At 47.2% G+C, this 21228-nt stretch overlaps 2 protein-coding genes across 5 annotated transcripts; one reads left to right on the plus strand and one right to left on the minus strand.

Annotated features, from left to right (window-relative positions):
• Positions 1-4077: 4077 nt before the first annotated feature.
• SERP1 (stress associated endoplasmic reticulum protein 1) lies at positions 4078-6183 on the minus strand. Its single transcript, XM_080604715.1, has 3 exons — positions 5992-6183; positions 5740-5815; positions 4078-5643 (listed from the first exon to the last, which is right to left on the minus strand). The coding sequence occupies exons 1-3, from the start codon at positions 6073-6075 to the stop codon at positions 5603-5605; spliced, it is 201 nt and encodes a 66-aa protein (XP_080460841.1). The 5' UTR covers positions 6076-6183; the 3' UTR covers positions 4078-5602.
• Positions 6184-6279: 96 nt separating this feature from the next.
• Positions 6280-20924, plus strand: EIF2A (eukaryotic translation initiation factor 2A). Of its 4 annotated transcripts, none has more exons than XM_080604681.1 (14): positions 6280-6418; positions 8309-8378; positions 8815-8889; positions 9563-9681; positions 10888-10987; positions 11401-11483; positions 12179-12252; positions 12396-12540; positions 13474-13590; positions 15702-16273; positions 17135-17251; positions 18134-18262; positions 19345-19410; positions 20463-20924. In XM_080604681.1, exons 1-14 carry the CDS (start codon positions 6391-6393, stop codon positions 20526-20528), a joined length of 1761 nt encoding a protein of 586 aa, XP_080460807.1. In that variant the 5' UTR covers positions 6280-6390; the 3' UTR covers positions 20529-20924. The 4 variants fall into 4 exon arrangements, with proteins under 4 accessions (XP_080460807.1, XP_080460808.1, XP_080460809.1 ...); XM_080604682.1 differs by lacking the exon at positions 6280-6418 and adding an exon at positions 7004-7437; XM_080604680.1 differs by lacking the exon at positions 6280-6418 and adding an exon at positions 7483-8137.
• The last annotated feature ends 304 nt before the right edge of the window (positions 20925-21228 follow it).

Genomic DNA, 21228 nt, shown 5'->3' on the forward strand with positions numbered 1-21228 from the left:
GCGAGTAGAGAAGTGATTCGGCGGCTGGACGTGTGGTGCGTAGAGGTTAGACGGACCCTGTGGCTGTGGGTGTGCCTGGCGTGGGTGAGAGGAAGAACGGTGTCCCCCTGCAGCGAAAAGCGTGCTAGAGCGAAAAGGTCTTAAAGCGACGAGCCTTAGTTTTCTGCCAGTTCTGAATTAGTCCTGGCATCTCAGAAAGGATGTGATAGAACGTGCAAGGAGAAGCTGCAAAAGTGATGGAGGATGTGGAGGAAACGCTTGCTGGGGAGAGCTGAGTGCTAAGGCAGCAGAACGTGTTCAGGGCATCTCCAGAGGTGCTGAATGAGGTGAGTGCAAACAGGGATTCACTGAAGCTCACGTATGGGGAGGAGGAGCACTCAGTGAAACTGGCAGGAGACTGGCTTAAGAGAAAAAGCAAGTTTTCATTTATTTCTTTATTTATTTTGAAGTAGCAGAAAGTGAACTTGGGAACGGGTTGCTGCAGGGTATGGTTGGAGGCAGGCACTGTGTTCTGAAACAGCTTAGACAAAGTCTTGGATAGCAGGTTGGTGAAAAGGGATGCACCCTTATCACCCCTACGCAGCACTTGTGGCTGTGAGGAAAGGAGCAGGAGGGAACTCTAAAGGCTGGCGAACTTCCCTGCTCTTAGTAACGTTGCCTACTGGCATGGCGTGCGACAGCGTACCAGGCTAGCCAGGCCAAGTATGTAGCTTGTAGAGAGCCTATCTTTTCTGAAAAAGTTTTTCTCTTCAATAACGTGCTCACATTTTGTGGGCTAAGGTAAGATTTCAGTCAAGCAACAATCTAGTAAGTCACCCCCCTTGAATTTGGGGAGGAACAAGACTCATTGCATTTCTACCACTAACATGTCACAGGAAAGCAAGTCCCTGCAGTCTCTGAGGATGCGGCAGTTCTGACTCCCAGTCTCCAGTACAGCCATCTTTCCTTCCTCTTTTTCCCGTGAGCATGCAAGGGAATTTTTCTGCTCTCGTAGTTAACAACCGTGATTTTTATTTTTTGTACAGCCTGTGTTAGCAATACCCTGAGTCTTCCGCTTCCTTTCTGCAGAGCAGCGGAGAAACATCATCCCGCAGGGCCCCAGCTCCGCCGCCTCGCTGCAGCTTCTGGGCCAGCTCTTCCCCGCTCACCGCTGCTGCCGCCGGGGAGGGCGGCTGTGCCCGGCTGGCTCCCGGCTGCGGGCGCAGCTCCGGCCGCCGGTGGCCGGGGCCCAGCCGCAGCCCCGCTCCCTGCGCGTTTCCGCGGGCTCTTCGCCGCCGGTCGGAGCGATTTAACGCCTTAACGGCACCGGGGCTGCACCGGGCTGCCGGCAGCCAGGGGCCTGCGGCGGGGCGGGGCGGCAGGCGCTGCCGCCGGGGGAGCGGGGGCCGGAGGCAGGCCTGCGCTCGGGGAGAGGCGGAGGCGGGAGGCGACGACTGCGGCAAGCGGCAGCGCCGGCGCTGCTGTGCGGGCGCCCCGCGGCCTGCTCGGCGCCCGCACCTCGCTCGGGAGGAACCCCCGGGGCGCTCGGCCCGGGGCCCGCGGGCGCCGCCGCGCTGTGGAGCCGCCGGCCACGGGGCGGCGCCGCGCGGCGGGGCCGGGGGCTGCGGGCTGGCGGGGCCTCGTGCCGGGACCGGGACCGGGACCGGGCCCCGGCGGGCGGCGGGCGAGAGGCGGCCCCGGGCCGCGGGGGCGCCCGCGGGAGCTCGCGGCAGCGCCCGAGCGGCACCGGCCGGAGCCCGGCGCAGCGATCGCCGCCGGAGGCGGGCCCCGCCCCGCCCCGCCGCGCCCTGCCCCCGGGGCGCCGCTGGGCGCTGAGGGGCGGTGCCGGTGGGCCCGGCTCCCGCACACCGCGGGCGCCGTGCCGGGGCCGGCCGCTGGGCCGGGCCGGCGGCTCCGCAGCACCCGGGTGGCAGCGCCCGGTGGGCACGGCGGCTGCGGCGGCCTTTCCGCTGCTGCGGGGCTGCGGGCGGGCTCGGAGCCGCGGGGCCGGGCGGTACGGCACCGGCACCGGCACCGGCACCGGCACCGGCAGCGGCGGGGCCACCCGCGGGCGGGCAGGAGGCGCCGGGCCCGCTGCGTGGCGGCGCGGTGCAGCCTCGCGGCCTTTGCGTGATTTGCCGCGGAGCCGCCGCGCTGCGGGTGCCGGCACAGCGCCCCGGCGGCACGGCCGGCTCGGCTCCCGGGGCCCTGGGTCCCCGCGTCGGGCCCGGGGGTTGCTTTGCCGGGCCGAGACGCCCCGGCAGGCCGGCGTGTCCCGGAACTCGCTTCCCGGGTCCTGGAAGGGGGGGCTGGAGCCCCGTGAGATGGGAGGAAGACGTGGGTACGGCCCGTGGGGAGCCCCGAAATAAAGGAGCCCGGCGGTTGTGCTTAGTGCTGCGGACACGGAGCAGCCGAGGCGGGGTGGCTGGGGCTCCCCGGCCCCCTGCCGCGCTCCCTGCCCCCCGGGCCCCTCTGCCCGGCCGCTGCCCCGGCCTGGTGCCGCGCGGGGCCTCGGGAAGGCCGAGAGCCCGGCCGCAGCCCGCCGTGCCGCCGCTCCCCCCTCCTGCGGCTGGCCCGCTCACCGAGCAGAGCTGCTCCACGCTGCCTCGTGTCCGCAGGGCGCCTGGGCGTGCTCTGCAGCAGGTTTCCTTCCATCAGCCCGCAGAGCAGCCAGCCTGCAGCTCCCCGGATCCTTTGCCTTGCCCATCCTGAAGACAAGAGGGACGATCGCTTCCCTCCAGGCCTCAGGAACCTCTCCCCTGGGCGCACCCTGTCAGGTCCCGTAGACTTGGGCCCCCGTTTGTTCGGATATCCCATAACCGGTGCCTCCTGCACCGCCGCCAAGCCTTCCTTGCGACATCGCCCCTGCGGCTGGTGAGAACACCGGCCTCACAGGGCCGGGAAGAGCAGGGTGCTGTTTGCTTTGTCCTTTCAGATCACGTAGTGTCACGCACTGCGGGATCTTCCCAAGTACGTAGAGTCTGCTGGTCGAAGGAAGTTTTTTAGCACCTTTATATGCTGGAACGGAGTCAAGTTTTTTTAGCTGAATACGAAGTTGTTATGAAATAAAGACCCGTTCCCTGGAACCAACGACAACAGGGTATCAGCGTCTGCTTGCTTGTTACCTTAGCACTAATACCACTCAATATTGTTTCTAAAGGCAAATTACTCAAAGCTGGAAGGCCCACTATCAGATGGCCGACCACACGTTGTGATAAAGCTGGTCTCACAAACGAGCATCGTCCCTGAGCATTTGTTTGCAGGCTTGTGGGGTGTACAGGGCTTACCCTGCATCACCAGGTGTAGGACACCCCAATGTAACCGGGCAAGTAACGGAGGCTGGACTCGCAAGCAGTAATTGCTGCAAAAGGCAAGGTGGCTTCCTTGCCTTTCTGTGCTGCAGCCCTCTTTAGCTGTATCTTCCTAATATTTAATACCACGTCACCTGCAAAATGTCCTTGCTCTTGTTTTGCCAGCTGATCACTAAAGAAACCATTAACCATGGAGCTTCCTCATCCCGCACGTAACCAGGTCTGTTCTTGGCTCTGACGTTTTTAATGTAGAGAACCCCCAGCACACTGGTTTAAATCCAACGGCACTTTCCAAAGGGCACAACGTGCCAAGCCGTAATTATCCCACAGAGGTCATCGCTGGCACCAGCTCTCAGACAAGGACTGCTGCTCGTGCTGTACTTACAAGCAAGAGCAGCTACTGCACGCCCTCCCATTTAGACATGGCTAACAACATGCTTCTGTTTTTCTGAATCTGGTGATGCTAGAATTCGAAAGAGCATGCTCAGCTACTAGATAGGCAAAGCATCACAAACGCTGATGCGTTCTGCATTTGCACCAAAGCAAGCAGTCCTCTACAAATTTAATCAAACTCTGGGCACGTGGGGGGCCAGCACGGCCCATTCTGAGGCCGCCCGAGCGAGGCTTTGGGCAGAAGCAGGACCCCCGACGCCTGCCCGATGTTTGCGCAGCACCTGCCGCAGGGGCTGCCCTCGCCGAGGGGGGACGGTCACCGAGCTAAGGCTGGCGTGACGCGGCCCCGCCACCCAGTAAGGCACCAGTTTGCCAACCCCAAAACTAACACAACTCACATTTGAGAAGAACTTTATTTAAAATAAGAGATTATACAGACTTCCCCTCCCCCACCGGTTACAAAATATGAGCTTCCAGGAACAAGGAGCATACGTTACGCCACATGGCTGGAGTCTGGGGCACGGTCTGGGCCGTGCTGGTTTACACCAGTTCCAATGACTTCAAATGGAAACGTGACAACTCATACCAGCGAAAGGTCTGCTCCTTCACAGCTAACAGACATGTAATTCATCTCTACAGAAACTTTTTTCTATTACTAGTAATGTAACCAGATTTTAAATGTCTTCTAAGAAACCTGAAAAAAAATAATCTTTCCTTTAGCAACTGCATGCAACAGCAGGCCGATTTAAGACTGCCTTCATTTACCGCAATAGACACTGAGAGGCCGCCGCAGAGCCGAGGCCATCAGCAATAAAGTATGATCAATAGCAGCATTTCTATTGTGATTTTAAGTTACATTCTTCTATACAGGCAGGGAGGGTTTCGTTTGGTATTTCAACGTTACTAAGAAGGAATTGTGACGATCCACAGGGAAGCAGTTTAGCAGTGGATCCATCGTTAGAGGAAACAGAGCTGAAAGCAGGATTTACCTTAAACACGATTAGAATATATATCGCAAGACACACCACGCTCCGCAGATGTTAGGCATAAAAGCAGAACTGTGGGTAGGAGGGGCAGGGTCGCTGGTACCTGCACGAAACATCCCCGTACAACATTTTAAAATTTAAAACCACGACTTGTTGAAGGTTGTCCAAGAAGTATTTACAGCAAAGTCACAGCCTGCCGCCGGGAGAAGTTCAGTAGCTCTTGCCCTCGCTGATAAACAGTCTGTGAAACCTCAGCATCGGGTTATGTCAGGAACAGCTGCTGCTTGGTCACGCTGGCCTCTAGTTAAGTAACTCCCACTAGCTATACAAACAAGCATCTTCTATTTATTAGAACAAGAGGTATAGGATAGAGTTTTCTGTCACGATAAGCATTTGAGCGCTAGCGCACTGCCACATGCTGCAGTGCTGGTCTACATACACAGAGATGACGATTCACTTAGATAAGCAACAGAACGCCGTGCGGCCCGACTGCTTCGGTAGGAACATGCTTTAAGTCTGTACTCCGGCTACTACAGAAATCCCGGCTTCCGACTTTAAATAAAAGCATTTCCAGCTATACAGAGGCTTACACAGGTCTCGAGACCGGCGTGTACAACAGGTGCCGGATCCCAGGTCTCTACATTGCATACAGGTTAGCAGGTGCACACAGAACACGAAAGTAAGCTCTGCTGAATAAGTACGTCCACGATTGTAGATCAACAATAGAATTTTATTGCTTTATACATGTGGTGCTTTTCAAGGCACTGTGGCACGGACTAGAAAACTCGGAATGACTTGTGAGGGGACCTGGAATGAGGCATGGCCGGCGCCGGGCGTCGTCCCTCAGCGGCTGCGGGGGGGCCGGGGCCGGCCGGGCGCGGGGCACAGTCCGTCGCGGTCCTCGGGGGGCCGCGGTGGCGGCGGCAGGCGCCTTCACATGCCCATCCTGATGCTCTGGATGATCTGGAAGATGGCTGCAAGAGAGCAGACGGGCGGGCGGCTGCGCTCAGCGGGCCGCGGGGCCGCCTGCGGGGGGCGGCGGGGCCGGGCGGCGGGGCCGGGGGGCTCACCTGATCCGCACACCACGAAGATGAACAGCGCCAGCAGCCACGGCCCGACCGACGCCTTCTCCTCCGGGGCCGTCCTCTGCGGGCAGCGCGCAGCGCGTCAGGGCCGGCCCGCGCCCGGCGCCCGGAGCGGACGGCACGGGACGGCCCTCAACGGCCCCAGCCCCCAGCCCCCTGCCCCGGCCCCGGCCCCGGCCCGGCCCTCAGCCCAGCCCCGGCCCCCGGCCCGTCCCCGCCCCGCCGGTCCCCGCGCACCGAGGTCTTGGCGACGTTGCCGCGCTGGGTGATGTTCTTGCTGTGCTTCTCGTTGGCCATGCGGATGCGCTGCTTGGCCACCATGGTGCGGCCGCGCCGGGCCGGGCCGGCTCCGCTGCGCTGCGCTCCGCTCGCTGCGCCCCGCTGCCAGCGTCAGCACCGCGCGGCGCCGCCCGCCGGAAGCGCGCCCCCGCCACGTGACGCGGGACGGCGCCCGCCGCCAACCCGCGCGTCCGCCTCCGGCGCTTCCGGGGCCGCGCGCGCCGCGGCGGGCGGAAGCGCTCCCTCGGCGTCACGTGCCCGGCGGCGCCCCCCCCGCGCCGCGCGACGTGGAGCTCCCTGCGGCCGCCGCGCCGCCGCTCGCCCGGAAGCGGAAGCACGCCCGGCCCTCGCGCCAAGATGGCGCCGCCCGCGCCGCTGCTGGCAGGTGGGCGCTGGGCCGGGGCCTGCGGGACGGGGGCGGCGGGGCCGGGAGCGGGGCCGGGTCCCGCTGTGCCGCCGGGCCGCGCCCTCGTCGCTCCGCGGCCGGGCCCTTGGGCCGCGGCCGCCCGCCGGGAGCTGCCCTCGTGCGCCCGCCCCGTGCTCCCGGCCGCTCCCCCCCCCCCCCTTCCAGGCCTCGCTTCCCGGCCCGCGGCTCCCTCGGCTCGGCCGCCCCCGGCGGAGGGAACGGAACGGGCCGGGCTGGGCTGGGCCGGGCCGGGCCGGGCCGGGCCGGGCCTGGGGGGGCTGCGGGCCCTGCGGGCTGCCGGAGAGCCGCGGGGCGGGGCGCGGTGCCGCTGCTGCCCCTGCGGAGCCGTCACGGGCCTCCTCGTGGCCCCCGTCCGTGCCTTTCTCTCCTTTAATTCGTTAAAGCCGCCTGTAGCGGGAGGGGTAGCGGCTTCTGCCTTCCTCCGTTGCGAAGCTTTAAAAGCAGGGCCCGTTGTCTTGGGGTACCGGGGGCTACAGTTGTTCAGGCTGGTCCTGGCTGCGCGGTGCTGCCCGCGATCTGCTGTAAGGTCAGGTCCTGGTTTCTCTTTGGAGCCTGGTGCGGGAGCTGGGCAGTAGGCTCCAGCAGAGTGCTCAGAGTGCTGGAACGCACCCCTTTGGGGCACACGAGGACGTGCAATCTATCCGTGCAGTGGTTTGGCCAAACTAATGCTCTCGTGATTAAAACGTTCTCATCTTGAGCATTTCCGAGGTGCTGGGAGAGGGATGCATGGGGATGCGCAGCAAGTAAAGGAGCAGCTCTGGGGAGCGGTGTGAGGGGGGCGGCTGCAGGCAGCACCGGCTCCCAGCGCTGCGCTGCTATAGCTGCGTGAGGACCCCGTGGCGTGGCTCAGTACGAGCTCGGGAGGCCGAGCGGGAGCACTGGAGGTTTCTGGGCAGGCCCCTGCGTGCCGCCGGACCTGGTGCTCGCTGAGATAACCCGGCGGCAGCGTCTGCGGCTGTGCTGGAGCTGCTGTGAGGGTTGGTATCTGGAGTTCTGTTGGTGAGGAAAACGTTTTTCACCTCAGCTTTCATCCATAATTTGTTCAAACATCAACATTTTACACAGGCTGTAAGCCTTAGCTTTTAAGACAGAAGTGCTGTACCTTTTTGGTGTATACGTAGAGATATTTTTTTTTTTTTTTAGCTTTGATCGTTTCTGATCTAAAAGCCTTACATTAAAAGCTACTGTCTGCTGCTGCTGTAGGAATGCAGAAGTCAGGTTTGATTATGAAGCATGCCATAGATCAGTTGCTTTGATCAGCATCATGAGATTGAATCTTGTACCTTTTTGGACTTCACCTGTAAATCATCCACATGAGGAACTTTTACTGAAATGAGTAGGATCTCACCTACGGACTGCCTGAAACGTTTGGACTTTTTGTGAGAAGCATTTAACGTACAGTAGTTCAGACACTTGCTGGAGACGGTGAAGAACTTCTTATTTTTGTTAATCCCTGTTCATCTGAACAACCTTGTACTTTATCGTTCTGTCCCGTATCGAGAGTGGGGGGCCCTGCCTCTGACTCCATCCGACACACCCAGCTTTGCCTCCCCCTGCCCCGGCACTCAGCGTCTGTTCCCTTCTTTGCCATGGCGCCGGTCGCGCTGCGGGCGTCTGACTTCGGTCTGGTCCCTGTTATTTTTTTTTTAATCCTGCAGTTACCCTGGATGAAGCCAGGTCAGCATCTGATATTCCGAATGTCCCTTTACAACCTTCATTTTTGCTAACTTTAAACTGCAAGAAGAGGAAAAAGTACTTACGGGTTTCAGGGGTCACAAACTAGATTACGGTTTTTGTTCGGGCAGTTTTCTGAAGTTGAAATGAGTATACTTTTGTTTACTTTTCCAGTGAGAGGATCTGAAGGGCTTTACATGGTGAATGGGCCACCTGCTTTCACAGAGAGTACGGCATTTCAAAGGTACTGCTGTTCCAACAATTTGTGACCTTTCGTACAGAAGAAATACTCTAAGTTGGAGGAAGGGACCCACCAGGGCCATTGAGTCCAAATCTGGACTGGTTTCTGTCTTTCAGATTTTCTTCTGAGAAGTAAATGCAGACTAAAATTGAAAAATGTATGAAAAAAATGTGTTTTTTTTCCTTATTGTTCAGTGAACCTCAGTGGCTTTGAAGCCTTTACCCTTGCCTGACATCTAATTGCCCAAACAGTAATCACTGAACAGTTAGAATAGCGGAATTGGAAGGGACCTTCAGAGATCGCCTACTGCAGCTCTCCAGTTGCAGAGTAGATCGCTCTGTTACGAAGGGCTGCAGGAAGAAACTTGAGTTTCTTTTACTTTTTTTTGATACCTTATGCAGTGCGTTTTAATACTAATGTGCATTTCTTATTTCTCTAGGGACTCTGGAAAAAATTGCAAAGCTGTTACTTTTAGCAAGGACGGTTCCCTCTTTGCCTGGTGCAATGGAGAAAAGTTGGTTCATTTTATGATCCTAATCATTTAATTTGTATAAAGTAAATTGAGTCAGTTATGTTACGCTTACCTTATGTGTGTGAAGGCTATTGCTATTAATGAAAGCACTTGCACGTGCCTTAAGTGCAATTTAATTTGTATGTTGTTTGCAGTAATGGCTTTGTTTTCTGAATAGTTGATGAAAAAATTAGTTTTTCTCATATTTATAATGCTCCCATTTCTGTGGAATCTTGATATGACTTAGTTGGGGTTTTTGTTCCTGTTTCCTGATACCTCCCTTGAGACCTTTAAAAAGACCTTTAAAATATGTGGTCCAAATGCATGTTTTAATTCAGTTAGATCTTTGTTGGCCTTTTTTCAACTTTAACACTGGAAGCACGGATGGACTCTCCATGGACAGAGTATACCTGGTCTCCGACTCAGAGCCACAATGTGGCAGATCAAAATATGTGATATGTTTTGACCAGTGTTACATGGAGCCAGTTTCTGTTGTGCTTGGATATCTGGTCTTAAAATGCGTTCTTTCAAAAATTTGGTAAAAGCGAGAGGAAAAATCAGCTCTTCAGCCAAATCTGGAACAGATCTAGGAGAGTCAAATACGTGAAAAGTTACCTTGGCAGTTAATTAACTGTTGTAAGCATGTTTTATTGACAATATCATTTTTTGGTTCCAGAGTGAATATTTTTAATGTTACCAGTGCTGAATTACTGCCTTCCTTTGATCTTCCAAAAGTAGTTTGCCTTGAATTCTCACCAAAGAATAACGTTCTAGCAACATGGCAGGCCTATACAAGTGAGTATTTTACCCACTATAAAAGTATGCAGGGTATGTGCATATTTTAATTTTGTTTGCAGACTTTCTTTTACCTGATTTGCCACTGTAGCATGTTCACTGCCTAAAAGAGCAGCGTGGAAAGTGTACACAAAAAGCTTGTGGTTAATCAAATATATAGTGGGGGAGGGAGGGACAGCATCTTCTGAAAGCTTCTGGTATTGACCGTTTCTTACCAACAGTAAATCGGTGCATGTACCAGCTATTGGTCTGTTAAGTAAATGGCATGTTCCCAAAAAATGCAAACTGCTCTTAGTGCAGAGTATGTTTCAGTAACACGCCGTTCAAGCAGCTTGTGTTTGTGTATAGACAAAGGCAATCATAAGCTGTCTCAGGAGTCATGTCCTCTGCTGGGCACAGCTAACGTAAGTGTTCTCCTTTGTCCAGAGGGATTTATTCTCTCCTCTGCCTCTGTGTGGAGTTGATGTTCCTAGTTTAGATATTCTCGGTCTTAACGAATTACGTGTCTAAAGTGCATGGTGTAAATGCTTCCTGCGATAGGAGGAGCTGGCCATGAGCTAGGCTTGTGGGAAGTGGTCTGGGACAGGCTGTAGGATAAGGTGAGGTGGTACTAGTGGCAGAACTGATGCCAGCTGTGGACTGTTAGAGAACTGTTAGGAGGTGGTTTTCTAATTGTTGGTAGTAACAGGCAGGTTGTAGCTGTAATCTGGAATGAGTTAAAAAAAAAAAAAAAAGTTTAAAACAAGCAGAGCTGTTTTATATGGCTTATAGATACAGCTGTGACTATTAACGTGTTGGACAAAATGTGTTGGATTCTTGTGAGAACACAGTGTAATAGTGGAGAATATACCTTCCATTTTTTGCCAAGAGAGCATATTTGATTTTGATTTAAAAACTAACAAACAAAAAACAACACAAACATGCATTTAAAAAGCTGTCCTAGCGTTGGTAGCCATAGTCTTGCAATGGGAGTAGAAACCCCATGCTTCCAAATGTTAGTTCTTTCTGCACACTGACAGACTGCAAGAAGACTTACGTTAATAGGTAAAGCAATTAAAAACCTAGTAGTCTGTTAGGGAGTGGGATGCTTCCTCTAAGAAGTTTATGCGTGTTTAGATGCTTGTAGAATCATGAGGTGGAATGTTGTCGTGGTGAAGCAGATTTAATCCCAAGAGATCACCACTTTAATACATGTTTTTGTTGCAGCTGCTAAAGATGGCACAGCAGGGGTGCCCAACCTGCAACTTTATGATGTGAAAACTGGGAAGTGTTTGAAGTCTTTCATCCAGAAAAAGATGCAGAACTGGTAAGTAACTTTTCCCGGTGCTTAATGTTTGCAAAGAAATGTGGCTTCCAAGTTCTCGTGCTGGTAAGTGGAGCTTTTGGTGCGGTGTTGGCTTTCAAAATGTTTCCTGCTACTAGCTGAAAGTAAGTAACTGTGCTTGTTAGTACTTCTTACACAGTTATAGTTGTGTATTTCTTAGTGTAGATCCCCTATCATTTGGCATCAGAAAAAGAAAGCTGGGCAGGTGATAATCATAAGTTGAGCTGTATATTTTTTACAAGGTAAATTGTATATTTTTCAGATGGCAAGTGTCACTTGTCCATCTGAAATATATTGTGATTGAGCTTATTTAGATGTAAAATAGGAGGAAAAAATGCTGGACTGCTAAAGATGAACAATGCTCATTGTTCCTAATTTTTTTTCTTTAAATGTAGGTGTCCCTGCTGGGCAGATGATGAAAGCATTTGTGCCAGGAATGTAAACAATGAAGTGCACTTCTTTGAAAACAACAACTTCAGTAAGGAAAAGTTTCTATAAGATAGTTTAATTATGTTCTGTGGAGGCATCTTCTGTTTTTTTCACTTTCCACTTTTCCCTCTCATTTCTTCTGTTGCTTGTTTTTTATTTGAAGTATTGTCTGCATTCTATTTTAATTCTGGAAAATCAAAATCACTACATTTTAATGAAGTATGTTTTCCTTTTTCTTTAGTTTATCTTTTTAATACCTACTATGAAACACATTTTCAGATAAAAAGGCTTGGTTTTGTATTTTTACATTTAATGAGATTCAGGAAATAGAGAGTAGAAAATTGAGAGGAAATTCTCAGTAGAGAATGTTATCAATGATTACTTCTTTGTGTTGTGTGTATTTTGTCGATGAACTATTTGAAAGTGGCTCGTTAGAAAACTGATATTGATGGCAAAACTGAGGCTGTGAAGCTACGGGTATTTTTTCTTTCCCTCAAAGAATTTCACTACTATTGGTGGAATATTTGGATTCAGTAGAGGGAGACGTCAATAAAGAAAACAGGTCTAGTCAGACCTCTAGTTTATTGAAATCGGAAGTTAGTTTGCCTAGTGGAATAAATCCTTTGTTGTTACATATACTTCTCTTTGTTATCCATGATACAGACTCATGAGAAGGTATAGCTGAGTAATCCAGGCTGATGTTTTGTCATTAATGTCATCACATCTGTGACTTCTTTTTTGCAGACACTATTGCAAATAAACTGCATTTGCAAAAGGTTAATGATTTTGTGTTATCTCCAGGAGCACAGCCAACCAAGGTACTTCTGATGTTTTTCCAACTTTTTTTTGGTTTTCTTCAAAAAATACTGCAATTTTAGTACAGTGTATGAGTAATAAATAGACCAAGACTACGTGCTACCAAGAATATAGTCTGCAATAAAATCTCATGACTTTGTTTTAGGTTGCTGTGTATGTTCCAGGCAGTAAAGGTGCACCGTCGTTTGTTAGACTCTATCAGTATCCCAACTTCGGTGGCCCTCAGTCTGCACTAGCCAATAAAAGTTTCTTTAAAGCCGACAAGGTGACAATGCTATGGAACAAAAAAGGTATAGCAGCTCTATATTTAAACCTGGCATTCCGTTCATTTGTGATTTAATTACTTTGTTTACTGTGTGGGTTTTACATTTTATTTGCATATGCAGATGAATACCAAAGATAGCCATTAGTGCTAATGCAGTGTTAAGGTTACAATTCCCAGTACCCTGAAGAGCTCATAATTTTCCCATGTTGACTTCCATGATTATTTTTTTATATCATAATCCAGAGTATTTTATGTGTTGGAAAATTTTGCAATTGAATAACAAATTCAAATTTAATTTTGTGTTCTGTGGTAACATATTTAAACTGTAAACGTGAGATTATCTCAGAGTGTAAACTGTTCTGTAAAATTGTATAAACAGATGTAATCATGATTGAGATGACTTGCACAGTCCTCTGCATGCTTTGCTGTTTGTGAGCAACAAGCTGAATAATATTAAAAAAAAAAAAAGTTCTTTAGTTCAACCCATGTTGTCTGGAATACAGGGAAGGTATTACATAGCCCACGTGCGGTTTCTGTGTGATTGCATAAAATAGACGTACATACAAAAGCTGTTGATGATACATTTTATTCAAGGACTGATGGGGATGCTTGTTTTTTGCCTTACATGAAAAGCATTAGACGCTGTTGCTGCTACTGAACATCTTTTTATGGCTGCAAAAGTTTGTTCACTTTCTTATAATCCAATAGTAAATGAATAGCCTTGGCTTGTACTCTTAATTTGAGAAAGGAAAATAACAGTTTTGTTTGGGTTTATGAAAAGTTCATCAAAGAATAGAATGATAAAAATGATAATTATGATAAGAATGATAAAATCAGCGGTATGCGTGCAACTGATTGTAAAGTTCATTATCAAGTTAATGTCTCTTTGTGCATGGTAGTTAGTGAAAAAGCTTGTTATTTTTAGTAATTGTATTGAAATAACTGTCTATTCTATTAGCCACAGCTGTACTAGTCATAGCTAGTACAGAAGTTGATAAAACAGGTGCTTCATACTATGGAGAGCAAACTCTGCACTACATTGCAACAAATGGAGAAAGTGCGGTCGTACAACTACGTAAGTAGCTCTTGGGAATTTTTCATTGTATTAGAGCTCTCAGTAGTGGGAATTGCTGCTTCACCAGCTTTTCCTTTATGTCTGATGGTGTTTTTTGTCAGTGTAAAGTAGTATTCTTTACAAAAATGAAGTGTTCTTTAAAAAGCAATATTATTTAAAAAGCCTTCTTTTAACCCGCAGTATGTTTAAATAATCTACTTGTGAGAATGCACAGGAAGGGAACTGTGTTTTCTTTCTGAGGAAGGACCTGGACAACAGAGGCAGCTTAATGTTTGAGGATCCGAAATAGGCAGGAAAGTATTTTACCAAATGGAACAATCCTACGTGCAGTGTTAGGCATGTGATTGATACTGTCAGTAATGCCCATCTGGAAGGAGCAAGCACTCATTTTCAGTGTCTTGTTTGTACTGAAATCTTCATAAATTTCCTCTGGGTAGTATTTTTTCCATTATCTTAAGTTTTTGCTGTTATGTTAAATACTTGTCTTGTTTGGGATTATAAAGAAGCTAGTTTGTTGTGAAGATTTCAAAACACTGGGGATGTGATGATGTAAACAAGTAATACCTAAGTGACTTTGGAAGAGAGATTGTGACTATGTTCCTTTCAATACTAGCATTGATCAGGGTAACATCGCCAGCTTGCCTTCTGTAGTAAAACTTGTGGTTGCAAGTACTATGCCCTGTTTCTCTTTGTTGCTAACTTGACTGGAGGGAAAAATAATCAGTTATAATTCAGTGTCTAGAATCTCTCTGGGGGCAGTTTACTGCATTAAGAATGCTAGTTCTTAAATTCCATGCTTATTAAAACCTTCTTTGACCTTTGAAGTTACTTACTTCAAATGCATCTTTATTTAACAAGAGGTCTGTCATGAATTCTAATTTAATTCAGCTTCTCATTTTCAAGGGGGATAAAGGGTAAAGCTTTTTTTTTCTTTCCTAAGGAAAGCAAATACTGAGCACTTGGAGTGAGTGCTGCCTCATTTCCTATGGATCTTAGAAGTCTTTTCCAACCTGAATGATTTTATGATTTGAATCATCTGGTTGCTTTTGAGGTCCAGTTTTGAAGCTTTTTTTCACAGAAGCATGGGGGGGGGGGGGTGTTCAGTTTTGATTAATATGTCCTACATCCTTTGCCTTAGCTGTTGAAGCCCATATAAAGCTGCCATAATCTCTTCAGCTGCTTACTGTCATGAAATTTGTAGGAACATAATTTTCTTTCAGACCTCTATCTCTGCAATTGCATTTGGGTAACGTTATCTAAAAAGATTTAAGAGGGAAGGCACGCAGTGTGATTGCACAGCTGAAAGATACTGAGGTTCCTGAAGATACTGAGGATTTAGAATAACAATAAACGGTTCAATTCAGTTTGGTATTTTGAGGCAATGTTCGAAGTTAAGAATTAAGAATTAATGCACTTGGCACTTACCTGAAACGTACGTAAAGGTAATCAGATTATGAAGTGTTATAATGACCTATGGGTCTTATTCATTCTTCTGTATCTTACATGAATTGAGATCACTAATCCACCATTTTTTCAGTATCTCCTAATGCTCTACCCCCCAGAATAGCTTCCAATAATATCAAGTTTTAGTCAGTACGCGTGAAGCCATTTTTTGTCCTCTCCCACTTCAAAATCTGTCTTAAAAAATACCATGCACGAGCATGGTACAAAGGTAACTTAAATCAACATTTTTAGCTCTACAAAGCTGAGCTATTTTATAGAGTAGAAGAGGAACTAGTATCCAGCTGGTATAAAATTCCTGTTTTTGCAGGTTTCCAGTGGGACAGTTTGAGATGGTCCTGAGATACCATTCTTGAATAACGAGGAAAAAAGATAAAGGATTTTTTTTACATGAAAACATATGCTTAAAGTGCTGATGCTGACCCCAGAGAGGTAATTTGGACTGGCTACAGTTATTGTTGCAAACCTTAACTAAAATTATGAGACAATTGTTTGTTTCTACTGTAATTGTTAGCAGAATTCATTTTCAGTCAATAATTAGATTATAGGATTTTAGCAAAGCGTGGAGTTAAGAATCATTGGTATCTTTTCGGTGCAAGTGAAATAGTATAATCTCGTAACAATGGCTGCATGTTTTCCTTTTCCTTTAGCTAAAAATGGTCCTATTTATGATGTTGTTTGGAACCCCAATTCTGTCGAGTTTTGTGCTGTGTATGGTTTTATGCCTGCCAAAGCAACAGTTTTTAATCTGAAATGTGACCCTGTGTTTGATTTTGGAACCGGTCCTCGCAATGCTGCTTACTACAGCCCCCACGGACACATCCTAGTACTAGCAGGATTTGGAAATCTCAGGGGACAGATGGAAGTGTGGGACGTTAAAAACTACAAACTCGTTTCCAAACCAGTAGCCTCGGATTCCACATACTTTGCTTGGTGTCCTGATGGGGAGCACATTGTAACCGCTACCTGTGCTCCCAGGCTACGAGTCAGTAATGGCTACAAGATATGGCACTACACTGGCTCTCTTTTACACAACTATGAAGTTCCATCAAATGAAGAAATGTGGCAAGTTTTCTGGCAGCCATTTCTGGATGGAGTGTTCCCAGTGAAAGCAGTGAAGTACCAAGCAGTTCCAAGTGAATTGCCAAGCGCTGAGCCAAAACCTGCCCAGGCATACAGACCTCCGGCCTTGAGAAACAAACCTGTGACAAGTTCCAAGCTTGTAAGTAGACTGCCATATATGTACTTAATTGATTTGTTTCATTGTTTTGCCTGTCTTTGAAGCTTGGTCTCAAATATGCGTATATTTTTTTATAAGGGACACTAGAAGAGTAACCAGAGTGACAGGAGTATTACATTTTTCTTGAGAGGTTTTCTTAACAGTCCTCTTTGACCAATTATTTGCTCACTGTTTGCAAGAGTTTGTGCTAGGAACAGAGTTTTCTTTCATCCAAACACTGTTCTTTCTCAAGGTGGTTTGCAGACTTTTAAAACCGTTCTCTACAACATGCACAAGAACAATAAACTATAAATTTAGTTTACAGTGGAACTTGGTACTTGAGTTAGGATAGGTCCCACCTTACCAGCCTGCTCTCTGCTCCCAACTTGTCATATGTGTTAACTGTTAATTGAGGAGGTGGGGAGGGGGGGCTAAAGAACTTCCTCTTTCCACTAACCAAAACAACAACTGTAAAACAACCCAGTTGTTTTTTCTTTCTTGTCACAGGGAGCTTGATTAAAAAGTTCTCAGCAAAAGCAAAACGCCAAGCTGTTCTATTCCTGTTTGATTTCCGCTCCTCCACCACCTCCATAAAACATGATGATTTTGCTTTTTTGCTGGACATATGTAAAATATTCAGGAAATATAAGACAGTACCACCTAAAAGGGAAAACTTGAGAATGGAGGAGTTTAAACTCATTTTCACCACAAGCCTTCCACTAGGAGAAAGGGCATGTACTTTTTTTTCTATCGCAGTTCACCTTTGTCTATGGTGTTGTCTTAAATAAATTTGGAAGTGTTTTTTTCCTTCTTTGTACTAATATGGAATAGAGGTTTCAAAACTTAATTTTGCCTGTCCTGCAGCATGAGGATGAGCCACCTCAGAACATGAAACCACAGTCAGGAAGCAGTGAAAAGCCACTCTCTAAAACAGCTCTCAAAAATCAAAAGAAACATGAAGCAAAGAAAGCTGCTAAACAGGTACTGCAAAAGTAATTCTTTCAAGGATAATGTTAAACTAATTTTCACAATGCCAGTGATCAGTCTCAGAGCAGCGACATTAGTTTTACTGAAAGCCATCCCCACAGATTTTGCATGTGCTCACTTCTGGGGAGGGTGGTAGATGTGTTAATTATCCTTTCGCATCTGCCTTAGTCATACTTAAAAATAACAGCTGTGGTTAGTTGCTGCAGGTGTTAGATGAAATGAATGTCAATATGCAATTCTGCCTTTTCACCTGCAAGGTGAATCTGCAAGGTTCTTTCCAGACTTGGGTAGGAAGTGAGAATGGGCTTGCTCTGCAGGTCAGGGCTGAGGGGTGTTACCAGGGCAGACCAAAGAGAGCTTGTTCTTCTGTTTCATTTCTTTGCTGTTCTTCACCTAAGCAGATAAAAATCAGCTTTTGGTATTAGCACTCCAAATTTTACAGACTTCTGAAGTAATAATTTATTAAAATAAGAGCTTAGGTTTCTGAATTTATTACACTGTCTTTGAGCCTTTTCTTTGTCTTGAAGAGATGATGACCTGCCAGTCTCCTTTACAAAATATTTGTGTATATGTCTGTCATGTCATCCTTACTGGTGTTTTCCCATGCTATGTATGGTTGGTGTCTTCATGAAGTAGAAATTAAAGAAGAAACAAGGTGAGTGGCATTCCAAGGAAAACCGTTATCTATATAATAGGTAATACAAAATAGCATAGCAAGTCATATACAAATTTTAGAGAATATGAGCAAATCAGAGGAGGAAGAAATATTAAATGGAGCAATTCAAATGATGAAAAAGATTTTTCAGGCCTGCTGTAATCTAAGGTATTTCCTGTAGATAATGTGATTTATTTATTATTTTTTAAATCTGCTTACAGGAGGCCAAAGCTGATGGCAACCAGGAACCTACGCAGTCCTCAGCATCCCAGAGCACACCACGGAGTGCTGTGCCTGCTGTGACATCAGGAGATCCTGAAATTGATAAGAAGATAAAGAACTTAAAAAAGGCAAGGGGATTTCTTAAATGAACATCAGATTTTTCTAAGAGATGTTTTTTAAAGTCTAGTCTGACTGTAAGATGACCTGAGCTCAACAGGGTAGCTTTTACTTAGATCGTAATTTCCTGAATTTGTAAACCAACTTCCTTGGCTTTTTCATTTACTAAAATAGTAGAAGTCATCACTTGCCAAGACTCCTAAAGATCTTCTCAGTCTAGACAGCATAGAAGCCACTGAAAGGTGCATGGAAATGCATTCCAGCCTGCGATTTTGAATACTGTTGGATGTGCGACAAAATCCTCACAACTGAGGATTTTGAATCCTCACAACTGAGTATAGCTGAAATGCCTTTACGCTTATAAAGGCAGCTGTGGGAGTTTCTTGCTCTTGCTGCTTTCACCAGCCCAAGATGATCTGGGAACATGCCTTGATTCTAAGCAAGACAAATCTACTTTCCCTAATCTTAAGGCTGTTTTGTTTTGGTTTTGTGTTTTTTGAGGGAGAGAGAGCGAGCTTTTGAACATTGTTAAATCTTGAATCTGAGAAGGGAGCAGTGATATGTGGCTTGAGTTTCTTCCTAACCTCTAAGTGGTATGAGTGCAAAGTTTACTGCCAATTTCATAAGTTCTTGGATTTAAATAATTTTAGAATGGAATTTGCTCAATTAAGGCTAGAGAATCTTCCCCATTCCTGCAAAATCCATCAGGGCTTTTTTTCCTTTTCGCCACCTCCTGCTATTCATGGTCCTCTGTTACGTCCTGGGCCTCAAAGGAAAATATGTGGTGAAGAGGGATACCGATGCTGTAGGTGTCATTTCTGAAATGGATTTGGCCCTTCAGTCAGATGATGCATGGTGTTCTGGTTTCAGAAACTAAGCATTCCTGTTCTCTAGGTTGTCTCGTTCTTGGAAAAAAAAAAGAATCTCTTTTATTGGTGGGGAATTCTGGATTGAGCATCTGGAGATGCTTAAAGAAAATGTCCCTTCCACATTGAGAACTGCCTCCTGGTAAATTTAGCAATTGCAAGTGCAGGAACTTTTAAGACTGTTTTTTCTGTTCTTGGTTCACCTATATACATATTTATTTTCACAGAAACTAAAGGCAATTGAGCAGCTAAAAGAACAAGCAGCTGCTGGCAAACAGCTAGAGAAGAATCAGGTACTGTTAAGATTTGGGTAGCTTGCTTGAGTTGGATTTTTACCCCTGTGTTTGGTGTGTGTTGCTTTGTGATGATTATGCTTACGTTTTGTAAGATTTTGATGTGATGCATCCTTTCAATTTCAAAATCAGAGACAGTTCCTAGCAGCAAGCATTCAACAAAACGCACGGAGAGCAAACCTGATGTTTGTTTAGTTGGTGTCCCCACCTCTGTTGCTGTACCCCCATCAAATGACCCATTTGATTCATCATGTGGCCATGTTTGCTATTACCACCACTCCTGTGTGTCATGTGGAAATGAGTACTAACACTGACCAAATGATGCCAATGTACAGTGGCCAAACAAGTGTGAGAACTCTCCTATGCTGCCCCCTCTGATATCCCTGTGCGCTTCTTGCACATGGGATCGCTTCAGCCTGCAGTACCCCTTGGCTCAAGCATGGAGTCAGGCTTTCTTTGAACTAAATACTGTAGATGTAAGGGATGATACCATGGGATAAGGCACCAGGTGTGCGTTTGTTGCTATACTTCTAGCTCTACTGGCTAACTCAGAAGTTGCCTAGTGGTGATGGCCATTAGTTTCCTGGTTTATATGGCAAGGATTATGTCATATTTTGGAGATGTTAGATTGCGGCAGGACAATGGGAAAGAAGGGCAATGTGAGATTGGGGCAGAGATAGCAAGAAGATGAAGAACAGCAGTCAGTGCTTGGGGTAGTCTCGGACTGAGTGCATTACTGAAGAACACGCTGCAATGTAAATGCTCAGATGACGAAGTGTGTTGTCTGTGGCAGCCTCTCCTGTCTGCCGCTCTCCCAGCTAGGTGACACCTTCCATCAGATGGGCAGTGAGGCTGTACAGGCAGGATGTGACAGTGTTTGTTTCTTTGTCTGTTTCATCATCTAACCCAGTTTCCAGTGATTTTAAGGTTTATTTTAATCTCTCATTCCGCTGCAGAGCGGAGTTATACATAACTTAGTTTTACCTTCATAAATACAGCTTTTTTGATTTCCCATATAATAAGCTGTGTTACCTTGTGCTTTTTTATTCTAGCTGGAGAAGATTCAGAAAGAAACTGCTCTCCTTCAGGAACTGGAAGACTTAGAACTGGGTCTCTAAAACTTCATGGAACTCCAATGTGCTGTTAATAAAAACTTCATGCAAAATCTAATATATATTGGACATAATAAAAAGTTTCAGGAAATGACTGATGATGCAGAAGTTTACAGATTTCCTGCACGCATTCATTTTTAAAAGCTTTCTGAAAGATTTGTGCACATGCGAAATTGTAAACAAGTAATATCACAACAGCCAGTTCTGTTGCTGTTCAAGCCAGAAATGTGCTCATGTTCGTAAAGCATATCAAAAAAAATAAAAATCAGAAGCATTCTGTTGGGTATAAGGAGGGAAGGCGATGCGGTTTACCTACTTAATAGCTTTATTATATTTAAAAAGACATGATCTTTATGCAATTATGGGATGTAGATAAAAAATAAAGAGCATTTAATAATAAAAGTAGTTCTGTTCTTCTGTTACAAGGGAGGAATGTTTGAAATAACAAGGCCGTGCCACCACAATCAAAAATAATGCACCAATATAATGCATTTCCAGGTACTGCAGCAGCAATGATGCTAGTCTCTTTACTCGTGACTTTATTTTTCTTCCAATTCTCTTTTTCCCCTTTGCTTTTTTCAAGTCTTTTTGGTTTTTTGTTGTCTGTTTTTTAAAGGTCGCAAACAAAAGTCAAAGTATGCAGGGGAAAGGCGCTAACGGGTTTTACGCTGTGTCGTCCAGCGCCCAAACCCCAGCTGGGAGGGTT

This window comes from Anser brachyrhynchus, assembly GCF_964034855.1.
Source record: "Anser brachyrhynchus genome assembly, chromosome: 9".
NCBI classification, from domain to species: Eukaryota; Metazoa; Chordata; class Aves; order Anseriformes; family Anatidae; genus Anser; species Anser brachyrhynchus.